Here is a 20626-nt window from a genome sequence, read left to right on the forward strand (position 1 = left end):
TGTACATATATATACAAGCTGTGGCAATGCTGTTAAGCAAGTTGTTGTTCAGTTTTCAATAATGCATGCCCTTCTAGGCCACATTTTTCCATTCTTAATCTTGACCTTTCTCTCTAGACAAGAAAATAGGCACCATGCCACTCATGGGAAGTACCCATTTTCCTTGTTCATTTTTTTCCTTGTTTTCGGCTAGTTGACCAAGTTGTGTGTGTCTGCCCATAGTTCTTCTGCAATACCCTCTCTTTCAAAGTTGACTTGTTACCATCTATGAAGCTTACAAAGTCTACTCTCGCTAAACATGTCACCTTAGTGAAAAGATAAACTTTGCTCCTGAGTAGATATTATTTGGGACAAAGCTTTCATGATTTTGAAACGAGAGAGGTTAAAAGGATTTTATTTTATGCATAGTGCAAGAAATTTTTTCCCCAAGCACAATATTCTCATCTTATAAAGTGGGATTGTGGGATCAAGCACATAAATACCTTGTAAACAAATAGACTCTTACATAGTTGAAGTTATAGACCATTTGTAATAATCTGTTCCATCCTATTGATTTAAGATTAGTACAGTAAGGAACTCATATTTATAAGGGAGCAAAGTTCTTGACACTATACACGAAGTTTGTCAACTGTATGATCCCGCAATCCCATGGGATGTGATCTCAAATCAATTAAAAGAAAATTCATGACATTGTATATGTATTCAACTCTCTTCCTTATATACTAGAATTTTTTTAGTTGTTTGGACCTTGGCCATCCACACACAGTGGGTCACTACATGTGCAATTTTTTGTGCCTTCATGGATAATAGTCATAGCGAATGCCCTTTCCATTTATTTGTTCCTGGTTTTCTGCTTTAGATCAAGCTTCTGAAATTTGAATCACCATTTTTAGCAGTTTCATTTTAGTAGTTTCAAGCTAATATATATATATTTACCGACCATATACCCTCAAAAGAACTGAATGCAATAAAATCTTGGGAAAATTGAAATGCATAATCGATCAAGCCCATGTTATCTCAGCTATTTAGAACAGCATCATATCATAGATGAATCCAACCAAATTGCAACCACAAGAAGTTATTTCATATTGAATACAACATAAAGAAAAACACAAATCCACCCTGACACGAGGATGCAATAACCCACGATCACATGAATCTTAAAACCAGGTCTAAGCTATCCTGCTAGCCTGGACAGCATTCTTCCTGCATCAATTACACTTTGCGCATTTTGTTGAGCCAATTGCATTTGAAGCTGAAGCAGTTTTAATTGTTGAATGACATGTCCTAGGAGCTGCTGACATGGAGCTGAGTAGATTGAAGTGGAAGTAGTCAAATAAGTTAGTCATGTGGAAGATTTACCTATTCCTTAGGAAGAATTTGTTGGTTTGTTTCTATTCTTTAGGAAGTATCTATAGGTAGCAGGTTTGTTGCTATTTTTTATGTTTTTCTGTTTTAAGCTAGCCGTATAAATAAGTGCTTTGAAGCTTAACAAAATATATCACTTCAGATTCCTCAATGTTTTGTTGCTTCATGAGAGTTTCTACACTTTGTTTCTATCAAAACCCACAACTTGGTATCAGGGCCCTGTTTTTGAGTAACTTGTGAGGTGAGTGAGCCTATACACCACCATCTACCCTATCCAAAACAATATCTAGAATGACCTCAGAAGCTTCACTGAATGCACTGGCACCTCCAGTGTTTGATGGAATAAATTATCAAGTGTGGGTTGTCCGTATGGAAGCCTACCTTGATGCTAGTGATCTATGGGAAGCTGTTAGTGAGGAATATGAAGTTCCTCTCCTGTCCGACAATCCAACTATGGCTCAGATAAAACTACACAATGAGAGGAGGCAAAGGAAATCAAAGGCAAAAGCTAGTCTATTTGCAGCTGTCTCATCTATAGTTTTCATCATAATCATGACACCGAAGACAACAAATGAAATATGGAACTTCTTGAAGAAGGAATATGAAGGAAATGAACGAATCAAAGGTATGCAAGTGCTGAACTTGAATAAAGAATTTGAGATGCAAAGGATGAAAGAATCAGAAACAATCAAGGATTACTCAAATAGACTTCTTAGCAATGTTAACAAAGTAAGACTTCTTGGTACTGACTTTTCTGATTCTAGAATAGTTCAAAAAAATTTTATAATAGTTCCTAAAAAGTTTGAGACTATAATATCATCTCTAGAAAACTCAAAAGATGTGTCAAGTATCACCTTGGTTGAGCTGTTGAATGCATTACAAGCTCAAGAACAAAGGAGGCTTATGAGACAAGAAGGATTTGTGAAGGGTGCATTTCAAGCCATATCTCAATACAAGAAAGAGATGCAAAGCAATAATAGCATCAACAACAACACTCAAAAGTTTCCACCATGTCCTTACTATAAAAAATCCAATCATCCACAAAAAAGGTGTTGGTGGAGGCCGGATGTAAAATGTCACAAGTGTGGTCAGCTAGGGCGTGTGGAAAGGATATGCAAATCTCAACAGCAGCAAGGAGAAGTCAAGGCTGCTGTGGAAGAACGTCAAGATGAGCAACTGTTTGTGGTATCATGCTTTGCCACTAGCAGCGATCCCTAGAAACTTGGCTTATAGACAGTGGTTGTACAAACCATATGACTTATGATCACGGGTTCTTTAAGGAACTTGACAAAACTGTTACTTCCAAAGTTAGAATTGGAAATGGAGCATATCTTGCAGTAAAAGGCAAAGGAACAGTGGCAATTAAAGGCCACACAAGTTTGAAATTAATCTCCAATGACTTATGTGTTCCTGAGATTAATCAAAATCTGTTGAGTGTTGGTCAACTGCTAGAAAAAGGCTATAAGGTGTTGTTTAAGGACAATCACTGCATGATTGTTGATGAACAAGGCAGAGAGGTATTTATAGTCCAAATGAAAAGGCAAAAGTTTTGCCTTGGATTTGATGCAAGAAGAGCAGGCTGCAATTCACAAAGAAGAAAGCAATACAATGCTTTTGCATAGGTGTTTGAGGCACTTTCATCATACCGCTCTTCTGTCTATGAAGAAGAACGATCTTGGAGAAGGCTTGCCTGAATTAGAGGTGAAGCCTCCTACTTGTGTAGCCTGTCAGTATGGGAAATAAACAAGACTTCCTTTCCCACAAAACAAGGTTTCGAAAGCTACTCAGAAGTTGTCATTAGTACACATTGATGTGGGAGGACTTCAGAGAACACCATCACTAAATGACAGTAAGTTCTATATTGCTTTCATTGATGATCACACAAGAATGTGCTGGATTTATTTCATGAAATTTAAATCTGAAGTTGCTGACATCTTCTGGAAGTTTAAAGCTTGGGCTGAAAATCAAAGTGAATGTAAAATGCAAGTGATCAGGTCTGATAATGGAACTGAATACACCTCAGAGAAATTTAACAAATTTTGTGAGGATGCAAGCATTGAGCACCAGCTTACAACACCTTATACCCCTCAACAGAATGGAGTCGTTGAGAGGAAAAATAGAACACTTATGGAAATAACAAGGTGTTTGCTGCATGACAAAGAGCTGCCAAAGAAATTCTAGGTTGAGACTGCACATACATCAGTCTTTCAATTGAACAGACTACCAACAAAAGCTTTGCAACAAAAGACTCCATTTGAAGCATGGTATGGCTATAAACCAAGGCTGCAAAATTTAAAAACATTTGGTTGTCTTTGTTTCTCTTATATTCCACATGTTAGGAGAGACAAATTGGATAAGAAAACAGAAGTTGGGATCTTTATAGGTTATAGCTCAATATCAAAGGCCTATAGAATCTACCTTCCAGAAAACAACAAAGTAATAGTTAGCAGAGATGTCAAATTCTTCAAATCAGAAAGTTGGAGTTGGGAGAATGATAAGAAGCTTGAGTTTAAAGAGAATCTTGAGTTCCAAAATGACCTTGAGTTTCAGGAGGAGAATGACAATATTGATGATGAACCTATCAGGAGAACCAGATCACTCTCTGACATCTATCAAAAGTGCAATGTTGCTATAATAGAGCCTATAGGGTATGACGAAGCTGCAGCTGATAAAAAATGGATGGATGGGAGCTTAAAATGATTGAAAAAAAACCAGACTTGGGAGCTAGTGGACAAACCGACACACAAAAGGGCAATTGGAGTTAAGTGGGTTAATAGAACCAAACTCAATTCTGATGGTTCTATAAACAAACACAAGGCAAGACTGGTTTTCAAATGATATGCTCAGATGTTTGGGGTGGATTTCTCTGAGACTTTTGCCCCAATTGCTAAATTGGACACTATAAGAATGTTGCTGGCTCTTACTGCTCAAAAAGGCTGGAATATACATCAGATGGATGTCAAATCAGCCTTTTTGAATGGATACTTAGAGGAAGAAAGTTTTGTGGAGCAGCCTGAAGGTTTTATTATTCAAGGAATGGAGGAGAAAGTATAATTGGTGAAAAAGGCCTTGTATGGTTTAAAACAAGCACCAAGGCCTGGTACAGCAAGATTGATTCACATTTGTTAGGCTTAGGCATTACAAAAAGCCTAAGTGAATTTACTCTATACTTCAGGAAGGTTTGTGATGAAACACTTGTGGTATCTTTATACGTTGATGATCTACTTGTGACAGGAAGTAGTATGGAGCAAATTGACAATTTCAAAAAGGAAATGAAAGATGTTTTTTAGATGATTGATCTTGGGAGGATGACATTCTTTCTTGGCATGGAGGTACAACAAAAGCAGAATGAGATCTTCATATGTCAACAAAAATATGCCAAGGAAATCTTGAAAAAGTTCAAGATGGAAGAGTGCAATCCAAGTGCAACTCCAATGAATCAAAATGAGAAGTTATGTAAAGAAGATGGAGCTGCAAAAGTCAATGAAAGGCTTTACAAGACCATTATCTGGTGCTTGATGTACCTAACGGCAACTAGACCAGATATTATGAATGTTGTAAGTTTACTCTCAAGGTACATGCATTGTGCTAGTGAAATTCACTTTCAAGCAACAAAAAGAATTGTTAGATATGTCAAGGGTACAATTGACTATGGTTTGAGGTTTTGTCAAGTTAAAAACTTTACTCTCCATGGTTATTTAGATAGTGATTGGGCAGGTTGTGTTGATGACATGAGAAATACTTCAGGTTATTGTTTCAGCTTTGGTTCTGCTATTTTTTCATGGTGTTCCAAAAAGCAAGAAGTCATAGCTCAATCCACAGCAGAAGCAGAATATGTAGATGCTACTGCTGTGAATCAGGCTCTCTGGATCAGGAAATTGATGGCTAACTTGTTTATGGAGCAAAAGGAAAGCACACAAATACTCGTAGACAACCAAGCTGCAATTTCAATTGCAAATAATCCGGTGTTCCATGGCAAAACAAAACATTTCAAGCTGAAACTCTATTTCCTAAGAGAGGTCCAGAAGGAGGGAGAAATACAACTGCTCTACTGCAAAACAGAAAGTCAGAATGCTGATATCTTAACCAAACCACTTCCCAAAGCTAGATATGAGTTCTTGAGGCAAAGGCTTGGAGTCTACAGCTCCAGAGACAAGGAGGAGTGTTGAATGACATGTCCTAGGAGCTGCTGACATGGAGCTGAGTAGATTGAAGTGGAAGTAGTCAAATAAGTTAGTCATGTGGAAGATTTACCTATTCCTTAGGAAGAATTTGTTGGTTTGTTTCTATTCTTTAGGAAGTATCTATACGTAGCAGGTTTGTTACTATTCTTTATGTTTTTCTTTTTTAAGTTAGCTGTATAAATAAGTGCTTTGAAGTTTAATAAAATATATCACTTCAGATTCCTCAATGTTCTGTTGCTTCCCGAGAGTTTCTACACTTTGTTTCTATCAAAACCCACATTAATCGACTTTGAGCTTCAGCAACTGAATATTCTGCTCCTTCTTCTTTTTCTTCTGGGTTTTCTTCAGCTGTTGCGCAGTCCAATTGAGTGCCATAATCACAACCCTGGCAGTTGTAGACCTAGCAGCTCTCTGGGACCTCTCCATGGCACACATCACAGATGAATCTTCCCCCTTGTGCGCAGAGAAGAAAAGCACAAGTGGGTGCATGTTCATGATCTTCACGTTCCACACTTTCAGGCAACGAGGCACATCCAACATGAAGGTCAAATTGGCAAGCGGCACAGTGGTATACAAAAGCATGGCCGTAGTATAGACAGGCCTCACAAGTGAAGCCACTGTCATCATAAGGTGGGGAGGGGAAAAGGGTGAGAGGATGGTGAGGGTGGGACTTGTGCTTAATCACTGGGGCTAATTTGAAGCATGAGTCATGGAGGAAGAAGTCATAGTTGGAGATGGTGCACTTGTAGGCTGAGCCTGAAAGGCCTACCTCACAACCAGAGCAGACGAACCCATCTTCCTCTTTCACTTCTGCATGGCACAAGGGGTGTTTGTGGCTGAAATGCTTCACAACTGCCATTTCTCTCTGATCTTTTCTTATCTTGTAATGAATCATTTAATACATGGATGAGTATATGTATATACAAGTAGAAGCTTAGATTTGGATGCCAGCTTATTGTCTTCCCCAGTGGTTAGACTTTCTATCATTCTGTGCCTCACTAATTTCCATGTAGAAAAAATGCCTGTGGCACGTTCATGGCAAGTTGCAGTTTTCTTAGCATTGTCCGCCCCTTCGGCTAGTTGACCAAATTGTGTGACCACTTAGCATAAACAAATGGTTGACTCTAAAAATTACGATTGGGTCTTTGAATTATGAATTTTTATTTATTTATTTATTTTTAAATACTAGATTAACTTTAAGTATGGTTTGTGTTCAATTTTAAATTGGATTATTATGAATATCTACGAATTTTTATGCAAAAAAAATTCATATATATTTGTCACATAAGCATGTGATATTTTAGATTGAATTATTATGTGGTGATGTAATAGATTAGATTACATACTGTTTGAGATTTATAACGGTAATTTTTCTAACAAAAATATAGGGCTCAAAACAATAAATTAAACCAAATTAACCAAACTAAACCTCATCAATGTCAAGTCAAATTGGTTTTGATTAATAATTTTTAATTCACCATAAGACAAGAAATTTATGCATTGCTCTAATTAAAACCAACGGCATGTAAGGATACAAATCAATATCTTGCTATAGATGAGAATCTGTTCATCGTTGACAAGATTTATTGTAGAGAAAGTAAAAGCTAAATGAATCCAGGTAACATCATCCATCTTTCATTTTCAAGGAGCCCATTAGCTTAACGATAAGGCCAAGTCATTAGCTGTGCAAACATCCTGGTCCTGTTCATCTCATTCTGCAGCCTCATCATCTCAAGTTGATTCTCCATCATCTCATCCACCACTTGCTTAAAGGGATTATTAGCCCCATCATCTGACCCAGATGGCTGATCAGTCTGGGACTGATCAGCCACCTCACCGCTGGCCGGCTCCTCCATCCCTGGCTGCTCAACCGCCGCCGTGGCACATTCCAAGTGGGTCCCAAAGTCACATTCAGCACAGTAGTACACCCACTGATGGCGGTCCGCCACAGACCCACAAACATCACAGACAAAACTGACCTTCTCGTCATCATAAGGAGACTCAAAGGTCAGCTTCAGTTCATGTGGGTGTGCATCAAGAAGTACAGTGCTGGGCAGAGAGGAACAGTGAAGGTGAAGATCAAACTCACATTCAGCACAGCTCATGCTGAAGGAGTTTGCAGCTGAGCCACAAGCATTGCAGGAGAAGGATCCAGATGGGTATGTGGGGGCTGGCAGCAGGGTGAGTGAGTGGGAAGGATGAGATGGGTGTTTGATCCAGCGAGGTAAGTTGAGACACCGGTCATGGAGGTAGTATTTGCAGGCAATGCAGCCATAGAATATATGTTCAGCTATGAGTCTGTCACAAGCCTTGCAATTGATCTCTTCGCCTTCATCCAGTCTCAAGGAAAGCAGGAGATGGCTATGGTTGAAATACTGATAACTCATCTTTTTCTTTCCCTCCTCTCTTGTGCCTCTCACATTGCTGTTCATGTTCATATATGAGATGCAGCTTATATATCAGCAGGCATATCCCTTCTGGCACACTCCCCCATTTTTTTTCCTTTGTTGGATGACCTTCTAGACAGGCTCATCTGAGTCAAGTCAAGAAAGCAGGTCTTTAATGGGGTTTAGGATATGCATCTTCTGGTACATTGGATCATGATCATCACCATCTCAGTATCCCTGCATTAAGTCAAGTCAATGGTGAATCTGCATAGGTAGGCAGATCTGCTTTGGATGCGTGTGGAAAACAGATCCCTCGTTTTCAGACCATTAATTAGTCCACTTGAGGGCATTATTCTCATCAGCTGAACCCAATACCACAGCCTTGGGCCACAAGGTTTCTTTCAATAGGTTTTGTCGTGAAGTTTTCTCCATTGGAGTAGACCCACCGGCAAACTCTAGTGTGCTTAATTGATCTTACTTTTTTTTTTCATGATTTGATCCTTGAATTCTAACAAAATTTGACTAGGAAACTTCAAGGAAAGAACACTAGAAATTTTGAAAATAGTTCCCAACAAACAGTTTTTTAAAATAGGAAATTCATGCTAAATTCCGTTTATTTGACTAGGAAAATCTTTTTTGCTTGGAAACTCTGATTTATGAAACAATTTTCTCAGTTTATTATTCATGAAAGTTGTAATGACTCGTTCTCTCTTATATAAATATCATCTATTCTAAGACCATGGTCCCTGTAAAATACATCTACTCGGTTGAGAAAACTTAGGTAGGAACTCTTCCATGTTCAATATAGGATATCATAAAAATAAGTTTCAAGTATTCTTCATATCTTTAATTGTTTTTCAAAAGAAAATAAGTTATCAAAAAGTCTTTTTCAGCTAAAATAATTGCAAAACGTATGTTTTAAGTTAAAAAACTGGCTCCAAGAACACTCTCCAAACGGCCCAGAGAACGATTCTTTGAAGCTTTGTTTTCCATGTGAATGCGGAAAACCATGCCATATCGGCAGCAAAGGATAGAAACCATGGAGGTTGACTTTGAGAGCCAACCTACCGACCAGTAACTTCATTCCAAGTTTCCACTCAGCTCACAATTCATTGACAAAGTCACCTACCTACTCACAATTATCAAACCCAATAATTACGTTTTCCCAGTATCCTTCCGCGTCCTCTATTGGTTGACTTGGTCTCCTGTTGTCAGCAACTTGATGCTATTGCTTCAATAATAAAATTATCTCAGGAGCTTGAACCCATTGAGAGAGAGGGATCGAGGGGGATGGGAAGAATGAATCAGCAACCTGAAACTGTAATCCACCATTTCAGCCATTCACATCCCTTGCAGCTCTCCAATCATCATCCCCAACAAACCCTAACCCTTGCCTCATGCTCAGGATGCAAGCTCAAAGCCAGTGGATTGATCTACGACTGCAAGCGCTGTAACTACTTCCTCCATATCTCATGTTCTCAAATGCCTCAACAGATCACTCACTCATTTCACAAAGCCCATGCCCTCTCCCTCCTCCCAAATCCTGCATACCCAGAAGGCTTATTCAACTGTGATGCATGTGGAAAGCAGGGCAATGGCTTCTCCTACCATTGCGGAGTCTGCAACATTGATCTCCATATCTTATGTGCTTCTAAGCCGTTGTTTCTCAATCACCAATCCCACCATCACCGGCTTGCCCTTTCATTCTCACCTCCTTACCATAACAAAAGCTTCTCTTGTGATATATGCCGGCAGATAGGGACCAGCCACTGGCTCTACCGATGCGACGAGTGTGAATTTGATGCCCACTTGAGCTGCGCAACTGCTACGCCTGCAGCTCCAATCCAAGCCCCACTGCAACAAAATTTTATGCAGCAGTTCCAAACAGCATCACGAGCCACTCCTCATGGCCATTTTCCTAGGAACCAATCAGTAATAGGTCAGAACTATATGCAGCAGTTACAAACAACACAACCCACTCTCCATTGCCAGTTTCCAACTGGGCAGAACTATATGCAACAGTTCCAAACAACACCACGAGCCATTCTTCCTGGCCAGTTTCCAGGGACCCAGGTTGGAACTGGGCAGAACTACCCACCAATGAATCAAGTAAACAATCTCAACCCAGGGGTGGTTTATAGACCTGTTAGGCCTGCAGCGACAAGTGGGCAGGGAAATTCTTTGTTGAGCCAGGCAATTGACGGCCTAGTTAATGGTGCTGCTCAGCAGTTAGGCATGAACATGGTGCAGGGATTACTGGGTGGTGGTGGGGGTGGTGGCAGCACAGCCCTGGATGCAGGGGGTGGAGGCACATGGGATGGAGGTTCTTCCTCGGTGTCTAATGACTGCTACAGCGGAACAGATGGGGGATCAGGAGACTTGCAAGACACGACCTACTAAAACCATATTTGTCATGTGATGAAGAAGTTGCGTCTTCCTTCTTTTTTTTCTTTTTGGGTTTCCGATCTGCAGTTATAATCAGTATCAACTAGAAGGAACAATAAGATTATGTTTATGAATTTTCTTTCTCCCAAATTATGGCTAAACTTGAGCACAGATCCTTTGCGATCCCCCACCATAGGAAGAAGTTGACGTGGGGAATTAAAGCCTTGAAATTAATTAATATCAATATTAATTATAGCACCTTCCCAACATCTTTTTCATCATTTAGTTCCTCTGCCAGGCTTTGCATGCACTCAAAATCATAGATCTGGGATTTTGATTATTTCATCCTAAAAATCTTGAAATATTGGTTTAATTTGATTTTGTTGGTATTAGCTGCTTCACCTTCACCCAATTTTCGATATTCCTTTTTATTTATCATCAAACTAATTACATATTCTTATAATTAGATCTCATAATATTAGGAAAATTATTTTTCTATATTTGAATGATATGAAAAATAAAGAAAAATTTGTTAAATTTTTCTTTCCTTCAAATTAAAAAAAAAAAAACCCATTTGAAAAAAAAAAATAGTGAAGAAAAGAAAATAAAAAAAAATGAGAAAAAAAAATTAAAATCAATACATTAATTTTATATATTACTTCAAACTTATTTAATTTATTTTAAATCTCTTACATAAAGATTAAATAAATAAAAAATGTATAAATTTTTAATTAATTTTATTTTCTTTCATATTTTGTATAGTAAAACCAAACATAACAAAAATTATTTTTCTTATTATTTTTTTTCTTTCCTTTGAAACCAAACATAATCTAACTTTTTTTTTCCTCTTTAATTTCTTTCCCTCAAATTATAAAAAAAACCATCCATAATGTAAAGTTATGTTTGGTTGAGAAAATATTAAGGAAAAAAAAAATTAAAGAAAAATTATTTTCTCATATTTGTTTGTATTATGAAAATTTTGAAAGAAAATCATATATAATTAAAAGAAATTATAAATTTATATATTTTTTAAATTAGTTAATCTTTATATCAAATAATTAAAATAACTAATGAGTTTAAAGTAACATATGAAAATAAGTTATTAACTTTAAAATTATTTTTTTATTTTTCTTCCCTTTTCCTATATTAAAAATATGGACGAATAAAATGACAATTCACACATTTTTAGAATCAAAACCAACCTAATAAGACCTTCTTTTTTTCATGCACATGTAAAATCCCAAACTACACTTATATAGTGTGTTTTATTTTTCTATGATTAGCATGAGCTGTAACAATGGTTATTCATATCATTTGTAATAATAATATGATTTGAAATTAGTCGTAATAGTTTTATTTAAGTTTTTCCACCCAAAATATCTAATTATGAGTTTTTTTTGTTTGAACAAAAATAAGGTTTGAATTCCTAAAATCTAAATTGGTTGTTTCACTCATGAATCATCATTTCTAGTCGTGAATGAAATTATAAAAATTGAAAATCATTTTATTTTCACAATATAATGTCTTGATATTCGTTTTCACGGATAAAAACATATAAAATTATAAGAGAAAATACTTTGTTACATAAGCGTGTTCTTTCATATTTTTATCTTGAGAGTAATTTTTGCTTATAATTAAGTCAATTTTTGAGTAATTTTAAAACTCGTAAAAATTGTTTCTTTCATTTTTTTTCATTTATTCGGTTGGGTCGGCGCAACCAAACTCAACTCCAATAGAACCGGAATAAAGAAAAAACTTAATTGAATCAAAATGAAATGCACCAACTTATATAGGCTCATGTTACTAAATTAAATGCAATCTATCAATTCCTTCTTCAAATTCAAATTCAATTAATTTTGAATTTGTTTTTTAATAAATTAATCGATTTGATTTTATTTTAATGGTTCCAACCAACTAAATACATTTGATTTTTCAAACAATTGTCATTACTAGGCCTTTGACAAAACGGCGTCGTTTTTGTATGAACGACATCGTTTTGGAGGAGAATCCTTTGACCGGACCAGCTGGTACAAAAGGGGAGCAGTAACCAGACGCTTATCTCCTTCGTTTCGGGCCTTTTGGCGCCTCTCTCTCCCTCTAAAAGCCATGCCTACAGTGAAGAAGAACAAGAAGCCAAGGACGATCCTTTTCCTGAAACCCTAGATATTGCTTCCACCAGCGCCCTCAGTTGATCCTCATCCTCTCTTTCTCAGCAGGTTTTCAATTTTGTTCTCTCTCTCTTTTTTATTTCGCCGATTCGTAATTCACCTTCACAAGCTTGTTTGGGTTCTTAGAAAATATGGGTAAAAAAGGGGGAATTGAAATTTCGAGCCTTGGGATTTTCATTATTTTTTTCAGACCCACGACGGCTAGTGATTTTGGAATGTGATGAAATTTGGGGAGGTGCATTATTACGACGGTCATTTGGTACTGATCGGTATATAGAAGAATTTGGGTTTTGTTTTATGGGATTAATCGCCTTGTTTGTGTATTAAAGTTGATATCTTTCATACTGGTTCCTTTATTTGCTTGTTTCTGTAATTTATCTAAATCCATCTTGTGTGTTATCAATGCGGTTCACTGAATTCTGGTGGTGTTGTTAGGTGGGCGATGGAGATATTTGTGTCTCTGCTTCTATTAGCTTCCTTTTTTTTTTTTTTTTCTTTTTTTTTTTCTGCCTTTTTTGCTATGGCTCTGAGAGTTAGAATCCTCTTTATGAGCTGAAAATTCTTAGTCCGGTATGTCTATAGGTGTTTCTTTTCTGATTTGCACTGCCATTAGTTGAAACTACGTGAAAGTCCATTATCATTGTTTTCTTCCTGCTCCCAATCCATATCCTATCACCTCGATTGAGATAGATTCAAGATCTGTTTATCAACATTTCTCCTATCTGGTTTATATTTTATGAAATCTCATCATAGGTTTACTCTCTGTGGTGGTGGAATGAGTGTTAAGGTCCTTTGAAATTGAAGATTTTCTTGAATGAATGTGTTAATCCAGATTCCAATTTGACTGCACAATGCCAGGGGGTTGTTCTGTAGTCCCATAAAATAATAGGTAGTTTCTCATGGCTTTGAATGAAATTCTTTTACTTTTAGTCGTTGAACCAGGTGTTGGAACTTGTTATCCAGCCTGTGAGGGCAAAGTTAGTAACCTGTTTGACACATTCTTACTGGACTGTTGAGTTTTTTGAGTTCAAGGGCTTGGAGCAATGCATTTCCCGCCCAAAGCTGTCACGAGCAATGCATTTCTTGCCTAGTCAGATGGCTATTTCTATTGATTTCCAGGCTATTTCTATTGAGGTCGACATGTGTTGTATTAAGCCTGTTTTAGGCTGTTTTTCAGTTAATTGGCCTGTTTTTAGGCCCATGTGAAGTTCATGGACGCCTAGTTTCAGTTGGATGCATTGTTAAAGGGGATGAACACTTTCTTCAGGGACCTTTGTTTCCTATGGTTTGATAATAATGGGTTTCTTCTTTACATAGATTGGGATAGTTGCATGGAAATAGTGTGTGTCTGTGTGTGTTTGGTAAATTGATGGAACATCAAAGTGAGGAGGATTGCTGGAATGTGAAGAACTTCAGGAGAATTGCGTTATAATTCGGTGTACTAGAGTAGTCTGAATGGACCATATCATTTGGCATGGATTGATATTTAGTTCAATTGGATTGCATCAGAATTGTCAATAGAATATTAGAGTGTTATTTTTTTAAGATTTATTGCATTGAGGGTATGTTAGAGTTTATAACCCAACTTGAGTATTATGAATGCAATTCAGTTAATTCCATTGCTGTTTCTTATTTCCCAGCTTGGTACTAGAGGCTTCAGAGCTTCAGGTTAGATCCTTCTGCTGAGTGGTTGCTTGGCATCCAGCTACTTCTCAGCAGAAACCAGCAATTTGTGGGTCCTTTTCTCTATTTGCTTATTTCTTGCCTTGTTTTATAATAAGGGTCATCTAAGCTCCAAATTTATATTGGCTTAGTGTTTTATCTTCCTTTTAAGTTCCTTTTCTTATGGTTCTGATAATTAAACCCTCTCTAGAAGCAGCAAATATCGAGTCTCTCAATTATGTCTATCTAATTGTTTCTCTATTTGTTGATTCCTTTGCCTGTGTTTTCTAGTAGGAGTCAACTAAGCTCCAACTCTGCATTGACTTAGTCTTTCATCTTCCATTGTCTTTCTTCTTGCTATGATTCTGATAAGCTTTAATTCATTTGCTCTCTAGAAGCAGCAAATATATAGTATCTCATACATTTAGATCTTTTTAGAATTGTACTTCTTGAATGTGAACTTCTATGTTTATTTTTGTTTTTATTTATTACAATCACATTCAAGGAGTGTGATTTTGTGTCACAAAATTGGAAAAGAAAAGAAAAGGTGTTTTTCTAATCCCATATAGCAAAAACATAATAGATTGCACAAATTTTTTGTAAAAAAAATTCTTCAACAATTAATATTATTTAGGGTAAAGAATCTTGCTCAGTGGTGCTATAAGATAAGGGCATTTTCTCATGGATTGGAAAGAAAATGCCCCATTTTAGTTTGAAGAGGTGCAAGAGTTTGTTCCTCTCCTATGGGTTCAAAGTAAGTAATCCACTTGACAGTTTCTGAGGTGAGCCTTGGAATTTTTCATTCAAGCAGTTGGAGGATTATGTCTCCCATCCAAACTTTTCAGGGAAAAATGTTTCACAACCTTTTTGAGTGGTTATGCTTAGTGAGGTTGACACTTGTTCTGAGCCTGTTAAAGTTCTTGTTCAATTATTGGCCTAATCTTAGTTCTTTGTGATGCTTCAGGAAACATACTTTCAATTGGATTAATTGCAAAAGGGAGTTGCACTTTCTTTCAGGGCCTAGGTTTTCAATTAGCAATGAATTTTCTTTTTCATGAAGATTGCAATGAAATTGTGGAAAGCCTTTTTTTTTCTTTTCTTATTTTTTTGTCATTTTTTTTCTTTTTTGCATACTGACGGAACATTAATTTGAGCGGAGGGAGTCAAGTGCAATATAAATTAGTGTGGGATTCACTGTAATATATTACAATCACATACACCATGTCATTTAGTACTGTTGTATGTCTAGTGGGACCTTTTTAGGTTAGGATTTGACAATACAGTCATAATTGCCAACTCATGGTTTGTATCTTATCATGCATTCTGTGTTTTATGCAAAGTGGAAGATAAATAGAAAACATATGCATACAAATTGAAGCACAGATATCTTGCAAGAATGACATATATGCTTTGAGCACAAATATTGCAAGAATGACAAATATGTGTTCATATGCCATGTTTGAAGTTTCAACTTCCAACTTCCAATGCTTTCTACATTTTTAAGTTAGCATGACTCCTTCGTGGGAAAAAAATGACAAAAGGTTTGGAGAGTCAATCTCCTATGTATTTTTGGACAATTTGGAAGGAAAGGAATTAAAGTGGATTCAATAGCAAGGTGCATTTGGTTCAAGCACTAAAACACTCTTTCCTTATCAATCTCGTGTCATTGGTTAGCTTGAATGTAGAATAAGGCTCAATGCTTTTAATAGATTTTGTAGATTGGCTGAGATTTGGCCAAGGGAGGGAGTAGTTTTTTGTGTTTTCTCTCTTTTTGGCAACGCTTTTTTGTACCCATTATATACATCCTGTGTACTTTGGTGTATAGTTATCTTTGATATTTATAATATTTTCTTGCTTATAAAAAAAAAAAAAAGCTTCCAAGTTCTTCATCATACCCACTAAAAAGGAAGGAAGAAAAAACTTTAAAAAGGAAAAGAGAAAAGCAAATATATTAATTGAAATATTTATTCATCAAAATCGTCAAGGTTATATTTTTCTAGTCCAGTGACACCTTTAATTCCAGCAATACCTCTCCAAATTAATCAGAGGAATGGTTACGCACTTGAGCCTCCATATTACACAAGTGCCTTTCTAATAGAAAAATGTACTACATGTGTGCCTTCAACCACATGTGCACTAAATTTCCATGCAGAATTATTCTTTTTCTTCCGTTCTTTCTTGTCATTCATTTCTAACCTTAAAGCGCCTTTTTGAACAGTAATACAATAATCTTTTTGAAGAAAGAAATTCAAACTTATTGTTCTTAAAACTGTTAAAACTAGTCACATGGGCTCCTACCATGCTTATATAATATTGTATATTGTTTATGTATCATGAGATGCTTAAGATGTGGTACATAGCAGTCATATGTGTTGCATATCATAAAAACAAAAAAAAATGATCATGAAAAAGTTAAATAAAAAAAAAAAAAAAAACAGAGCAGTCATATGTGTCAGTTCACATCCAAATTGTATCATGTAGTATGTTTTGTCTAATTGTGTATGATAAGTTTTTCACCACTGTGAGTAGCATATTATTTTATAAAGATGTATTGCCTTGCTTTTATGTTTGCTCATTTCTTTATACACTCATCTTTCATATTATCTGTGGAATTCAATGAATTCTACCCTTGTTTCTTAACTCCAACTAACATCTCAATTTAATTTGGTCATATGGTGGCAACTATTTGACTTTGTTGAGCTTAATTTTTTCATTTTTGACAAACAAACAGATGTAAACTTCTCTTTTTTGGCTTGGGAGAAATATTGCTGCAATCTTGAGCATATAATCACAAGGGAATTTTATTTTGATTTTGATTTTTTCAGGTGAAGATTTTGCTGGATTGGTGTGGTTTTGATGGAGAATAATTCAAGGGGAGATATAATGGATCTTGATTTAAACCTAGAGCCTTTAGACCCTCCTCATGATTCCATGTTGGGATTAGGATCTTTATTGACTGAAATTGAAACTGCACATGGACGGATTGAAGAACGTATCCGACAACTTGAAGCCGTTAATTCCAGGGCTAGGCAGCGTCAGAGATGGCGCCAAGGTCGAATACCCCCTCAAACAACAACAATATCCACAGAACCCATGCAGGTTAACTCAATTGAGGGTAGAGTGCAAAATGGTGAGTGTAGTGTCGCTGGCCAAGAAAGAACTGTTGAGAATAGGGAGGGCTGTAAAAGGAATGGAGCCTATTTGGTAGCTAAGGCGTTGGGAATGGGTACAAATGCTAATGGTGGGGCGTTAGAAAAGGGTACAAATGCTAATGGTGGGAGCTTTTTTGATTGTAATATATGCTTGGACATGGCCAGAGATCCTATACTGACTTGTTGTGGTCACTTGTTTTGTTGGCCATGCTTCTATCAGTTGCCCAATGTTCATTCAAATGCGAAGGAATGCCCTGAATGTAATGGAGAGGTGATAGAAACACACATTACTCCAATTTATGGCCATGGGAGCAATAACCATAAAGTGGCTACAGGGGATTTAGGAGTGAAGGCCCCCCCTAGGCCTCATGCACATAGGATTGAAAGTATGAGGCAGCAACGTGTTGCCCGAGGCATACCTTCATTTCCATCTGAGGAAACACTGCGGATTATTAGCAGCCGGATTTCACGGCAACAGGCACGCACTACAACTGAGAGAAGCAATGTCTTGCCCAGCCAAAATTCTACTTCACAGGTACCACCCGGCTCTGAGGCTGAGCCCAGCCAAGGCCTCCGTTCTGTTCAGTTTTCAAGATTATTATCACAAGGAACGGCTTCCTTTTCTTCCCTTTCATCTGCATTGAATACTGCACTGAATTCTGCGGAAAGATTGGTTGAGGACCTTGAGGAGTATATTCATAGCCACCTTACAAGAAGCCATGCTTCATCTGCTGTTAATGAGAGAGAGACTCTTACAACCATTGCAGCTGTTCTACAACTGGAAAGCCAAGCTCTCAGCACTGGTGTTAACACCACCGTGCCCCCTTCTTCTTCATCCTCCAGAACTGATGTGTCTGCCATTGCTATGCGCTCTGAAGACCAGGTAACAGATTCTACCGAAATCAATATATCAGTGCCTCATTCTTCATCTTCTAGGAGAAGAAATGATGCTCCAGGAGCCTCAGATATGGAGACTGGAGATACCCGTGAGCCTCGAAGGAGAAGGTTGAGATGATAAGTCTTTTCCAGAGGAAAAAGTTTGCTCGAGATAAGCTCCCTCTGACTAGAAACTGCAATCTAGTTGTTTTCCAAATAAGAAACTATAATGAAATCGATGAATTCATCAGGATGTTGAACCATTTTCTGTATTCCTTTGTCCAATGATCAGTCTTCTGCAGGGAGAACCTGTTCATGCTTGCATGGTGTCCTCCTTTCAGAAGGGTAGGACTGGTGTTGCAAGCTACTGCAACACAGCCCCCCCATATATGCCTTTGTACAATTCTACTGGTATATACATGTTGAATAGCTTTTTCATATTTCAGATTATCATTTTGCACCACCTTTATCCCCTTTCCTCCATCTTCATTTTGTAGCCTATGCTGATGGATAGCATCAAATGTAGCTTTTTCTTGCCCTTGTCATAATGGGGCTCAGGGATTTAGACCATTCATCCTTCTATGTGCTATTTGTGGAATCCATTGAAAAAAATCTAGATCACTTGCTTGGCCAGGCCATTGTTTTGTTGGAGTGAGGAAGACTAAAGCAGGTGTGGAGTGACATGACTGAAGAAAAATGAAAGAGGAAAGGAGGGTAGAGTTTAACTTATTTGGACTTGAAAGAAGCAAAGAAAGAGTCTGAATGATAGGGGTGAGGAAAGGGTTGGGGTCTTTGCGTGATAGTGACTAGCCTCAGAAATGAAATGAAATGAGAAGAAAAAAAGGAAAAAGGAAAAGGGTAAAATGAAAAAGAGAGGATATCAATCACTGCGATAATAATTGGAGCATCGGAGCATCGGAGCAGGTATATGCATATAATGTTAAGAGAAAGAAGGAAAGATAAGAGGGGGTGGTGGGCCAGCAGGAAACCACCAAGGGCAGAGGGAGTGAGTTGCAGAACCGTACTAATGATTGCTCATGTTGGAGCATTGTCCCCTTTTCACTATGCACCCTGCCCCCCACCCCCAACCCCCAACCCCCCTCCTTGGCAACTAACCCCTGCCCCTCCGGGCCCTCCCATTTGCACCTCCACGGCCCCCACTGCTCCCCACCATGGCCAATCTATATCCTAAACAGGATCTTTCTAAAGCAAAGAAAAGTGGAGACTGTCCTTTCCTGCATGCAAAGTTAAAGACGTATTTGTCGAAAGAAAGTCTCTTTTTTTTTTTTATTGAGATACATTTTTAATCTTATTTTTTTTATATTTAAGTTTTTGTCTTTGCACCCTCATTTAATTATACACGTGTCAGAGGTTTAAGTGATCAAGTAATTCTGGGAGATTACGATATTAGGCATGTGCTCATATAGTGAGTTTATTTTAATTATATAAATACGAATTTTAAATATTTTCATACCATATTTTATGAATTATGATTTTAAAACACGTTTATATCATTTAAAAATAATGTAAACGGGGAACTTATCCATATCCTCTCGTGTCTTTGGACTTGTATTGTATCCTGCAATATTGTATTTGTCGCCAAATGTATACGTGATAAGGATATAATACGAATAATATTATACACTTGATTAATTATTATTATTTTTATTTTTGGCTTTGCCCATCTCCCACGCCCTCTTCACGTGACCCCTCCTGACCCACTCACCTTTTTCACGCTCCCTCACCTTGACTTTTGATGTTCCACCCCTCACGTGACCTCTCACTATCGCCATCACTATCCATTCGTTCCACGCCCTTATCCAAAAAACATTTCCCCATCCTCCACGCGCCCATCACAAGAATGATTAAAAATTTTCCCTATAAAAATGACTACCTCGGTCCCACCCATTTGCCATTGGCGAGTGAATCGCACGCGAAACAGGTGGGAGTGGGCCTACAGCGGCAACTCTGGACTATGTCATTTCCTCCTCTCTTTATGAAGTCTGAGCAACGCATGGTCTGACGCACCATAAATACGATACTACCCCTCGAGTTCAACCCTGTGATTAGGGGTAATTACGTCATTTTAATCACTCTTTATCACACGCTAACCTCAACCAAGATCCGCAAAAGATCTTCTGATTTTCCCTTTTAATTCCAGTGCGCAAATCCATCAGCCCCATTTTCCTCGGTTGCGCGTGCTACCCACGCCCCTCACACAAAATCCAAGTAGATTCCACTCCACGCGCTTCTGAGATGTGTGTGGAGCCATGTCTTGAACAATAATTCACCTAGATTTCCCCGGGTATTATGCGCTTGAAGAATATCGTACGGTCAAATAATAATATACCCATTATTATTATTATTACTACTACCATATGGACATTTTTATTTTTTAATTATTTTTTTCAATTTGAGATATTAGGAGGAATAATGGAATACAC

At 37.5% G+C, this 20626-nt stretch overlaps 4 protein-coding genes across 6 annotated transcripts; 3 read left to right on the plus strand and 1 right to left on the minus strand.

The window, feature by feature from the left end:
- The first annotated feature begins 1659 nt into the window (after nt 1-1659).
- Nucleotides 1660-4068, plus strand: LOC117927614. Its single transcript, XM_034847226.1, has 6 exons — nt 1660-1993; nt 2465-2553; nt 2649-2885; nt 3034-3094; nt 3293-3509; nt 3708-4068. The coding sequence occupies exons 1-6, from the start codon at nt 1660-1662 to the stop codon at nt 4066-4068; spliced, it is 1299 nt and encodes a 432-aa protein (XP_034703117.1).
- A 2936-nt stretch (nt 4069-7004) lies between these two features.
- LOC117929113 lies at nt 7005-8021 on the minus strand. The gene has a single exon (XM_034849327.1). It carries the CDS (start codon nt 7988-7990, stop codon nt 7211-7213), a length of 780 nt encoding a protein of 259 aa, XP_034705218.1. The 5' UTR covers nt 7991-8021; the 3' UTR covers nt 7005-7210.
- A 1208-nt stretch (nt 8022-9229) lies between these two features.
- On the plus strand, nt 9230-10593 carry LOC117928966. Its single transcript, XM_034849124.1, has one exon. It carries the CDS (start codon nt 9230-9232, stop codon nt 10337-10339), a length of 1110 nt encoding a protein of 369 aa, XP_034705015.1. The 3' UTR covers nt 10340-10593.
- Nucleotides 10594-12400: 1807 nt separating this feature from the next.
- Nucleotides 12401-18645, plus strand: LOC117927959. 3 transcript variants are annotated; one of them, XM_034847696.1, is made up of 3 exons: nt 12401-12540; nt 16980-17395; nt 17429-18645. In XM_034847696.1, exons 2-3 carry the CDS (start codon nt 17011-17013, stop codon nt 18319-18321), a joined length of 1278 nt encoding a protein of 425 aa, XP_034703587.1. In that variant the 5' UTR covers nt 12401-12540; nt 16980-17010; the 3' UTR covers nt 18322-18645. The 3 variants fall into 3 exon arrangements, with proteins under 3 accessions (XP_034703587.1, XP_034703585.1, XP_034703586.1); XM_034847694.1 differs by having other exon boundaries at nt 16980-18645; XM_034847695.1 differs by lacking the exon at nt 12401-12540 and adding an exon at nt 13679-14224 and having other exon boundaries at nt 16980-18645.
- Nucleotides 18646-20626: the final 1981 nt, after the last annotated feature.

This window comes from Vitis riparia, chromosome 13 (assembly GCF_004353265.1).
Source record: "Vitis riparia cultivar Riparia Gloire de Montpellier isolate 1030 chromosome 13, EGFV_Vit.rip_1.0, whole genome shotgun sequence".
Lineage (NCBI taxonomy): Eukaryota > Viridiplantae > Streptophyta > Magnoliopsida > Vitales > Vitaceae > Vitis > Vitis riparia.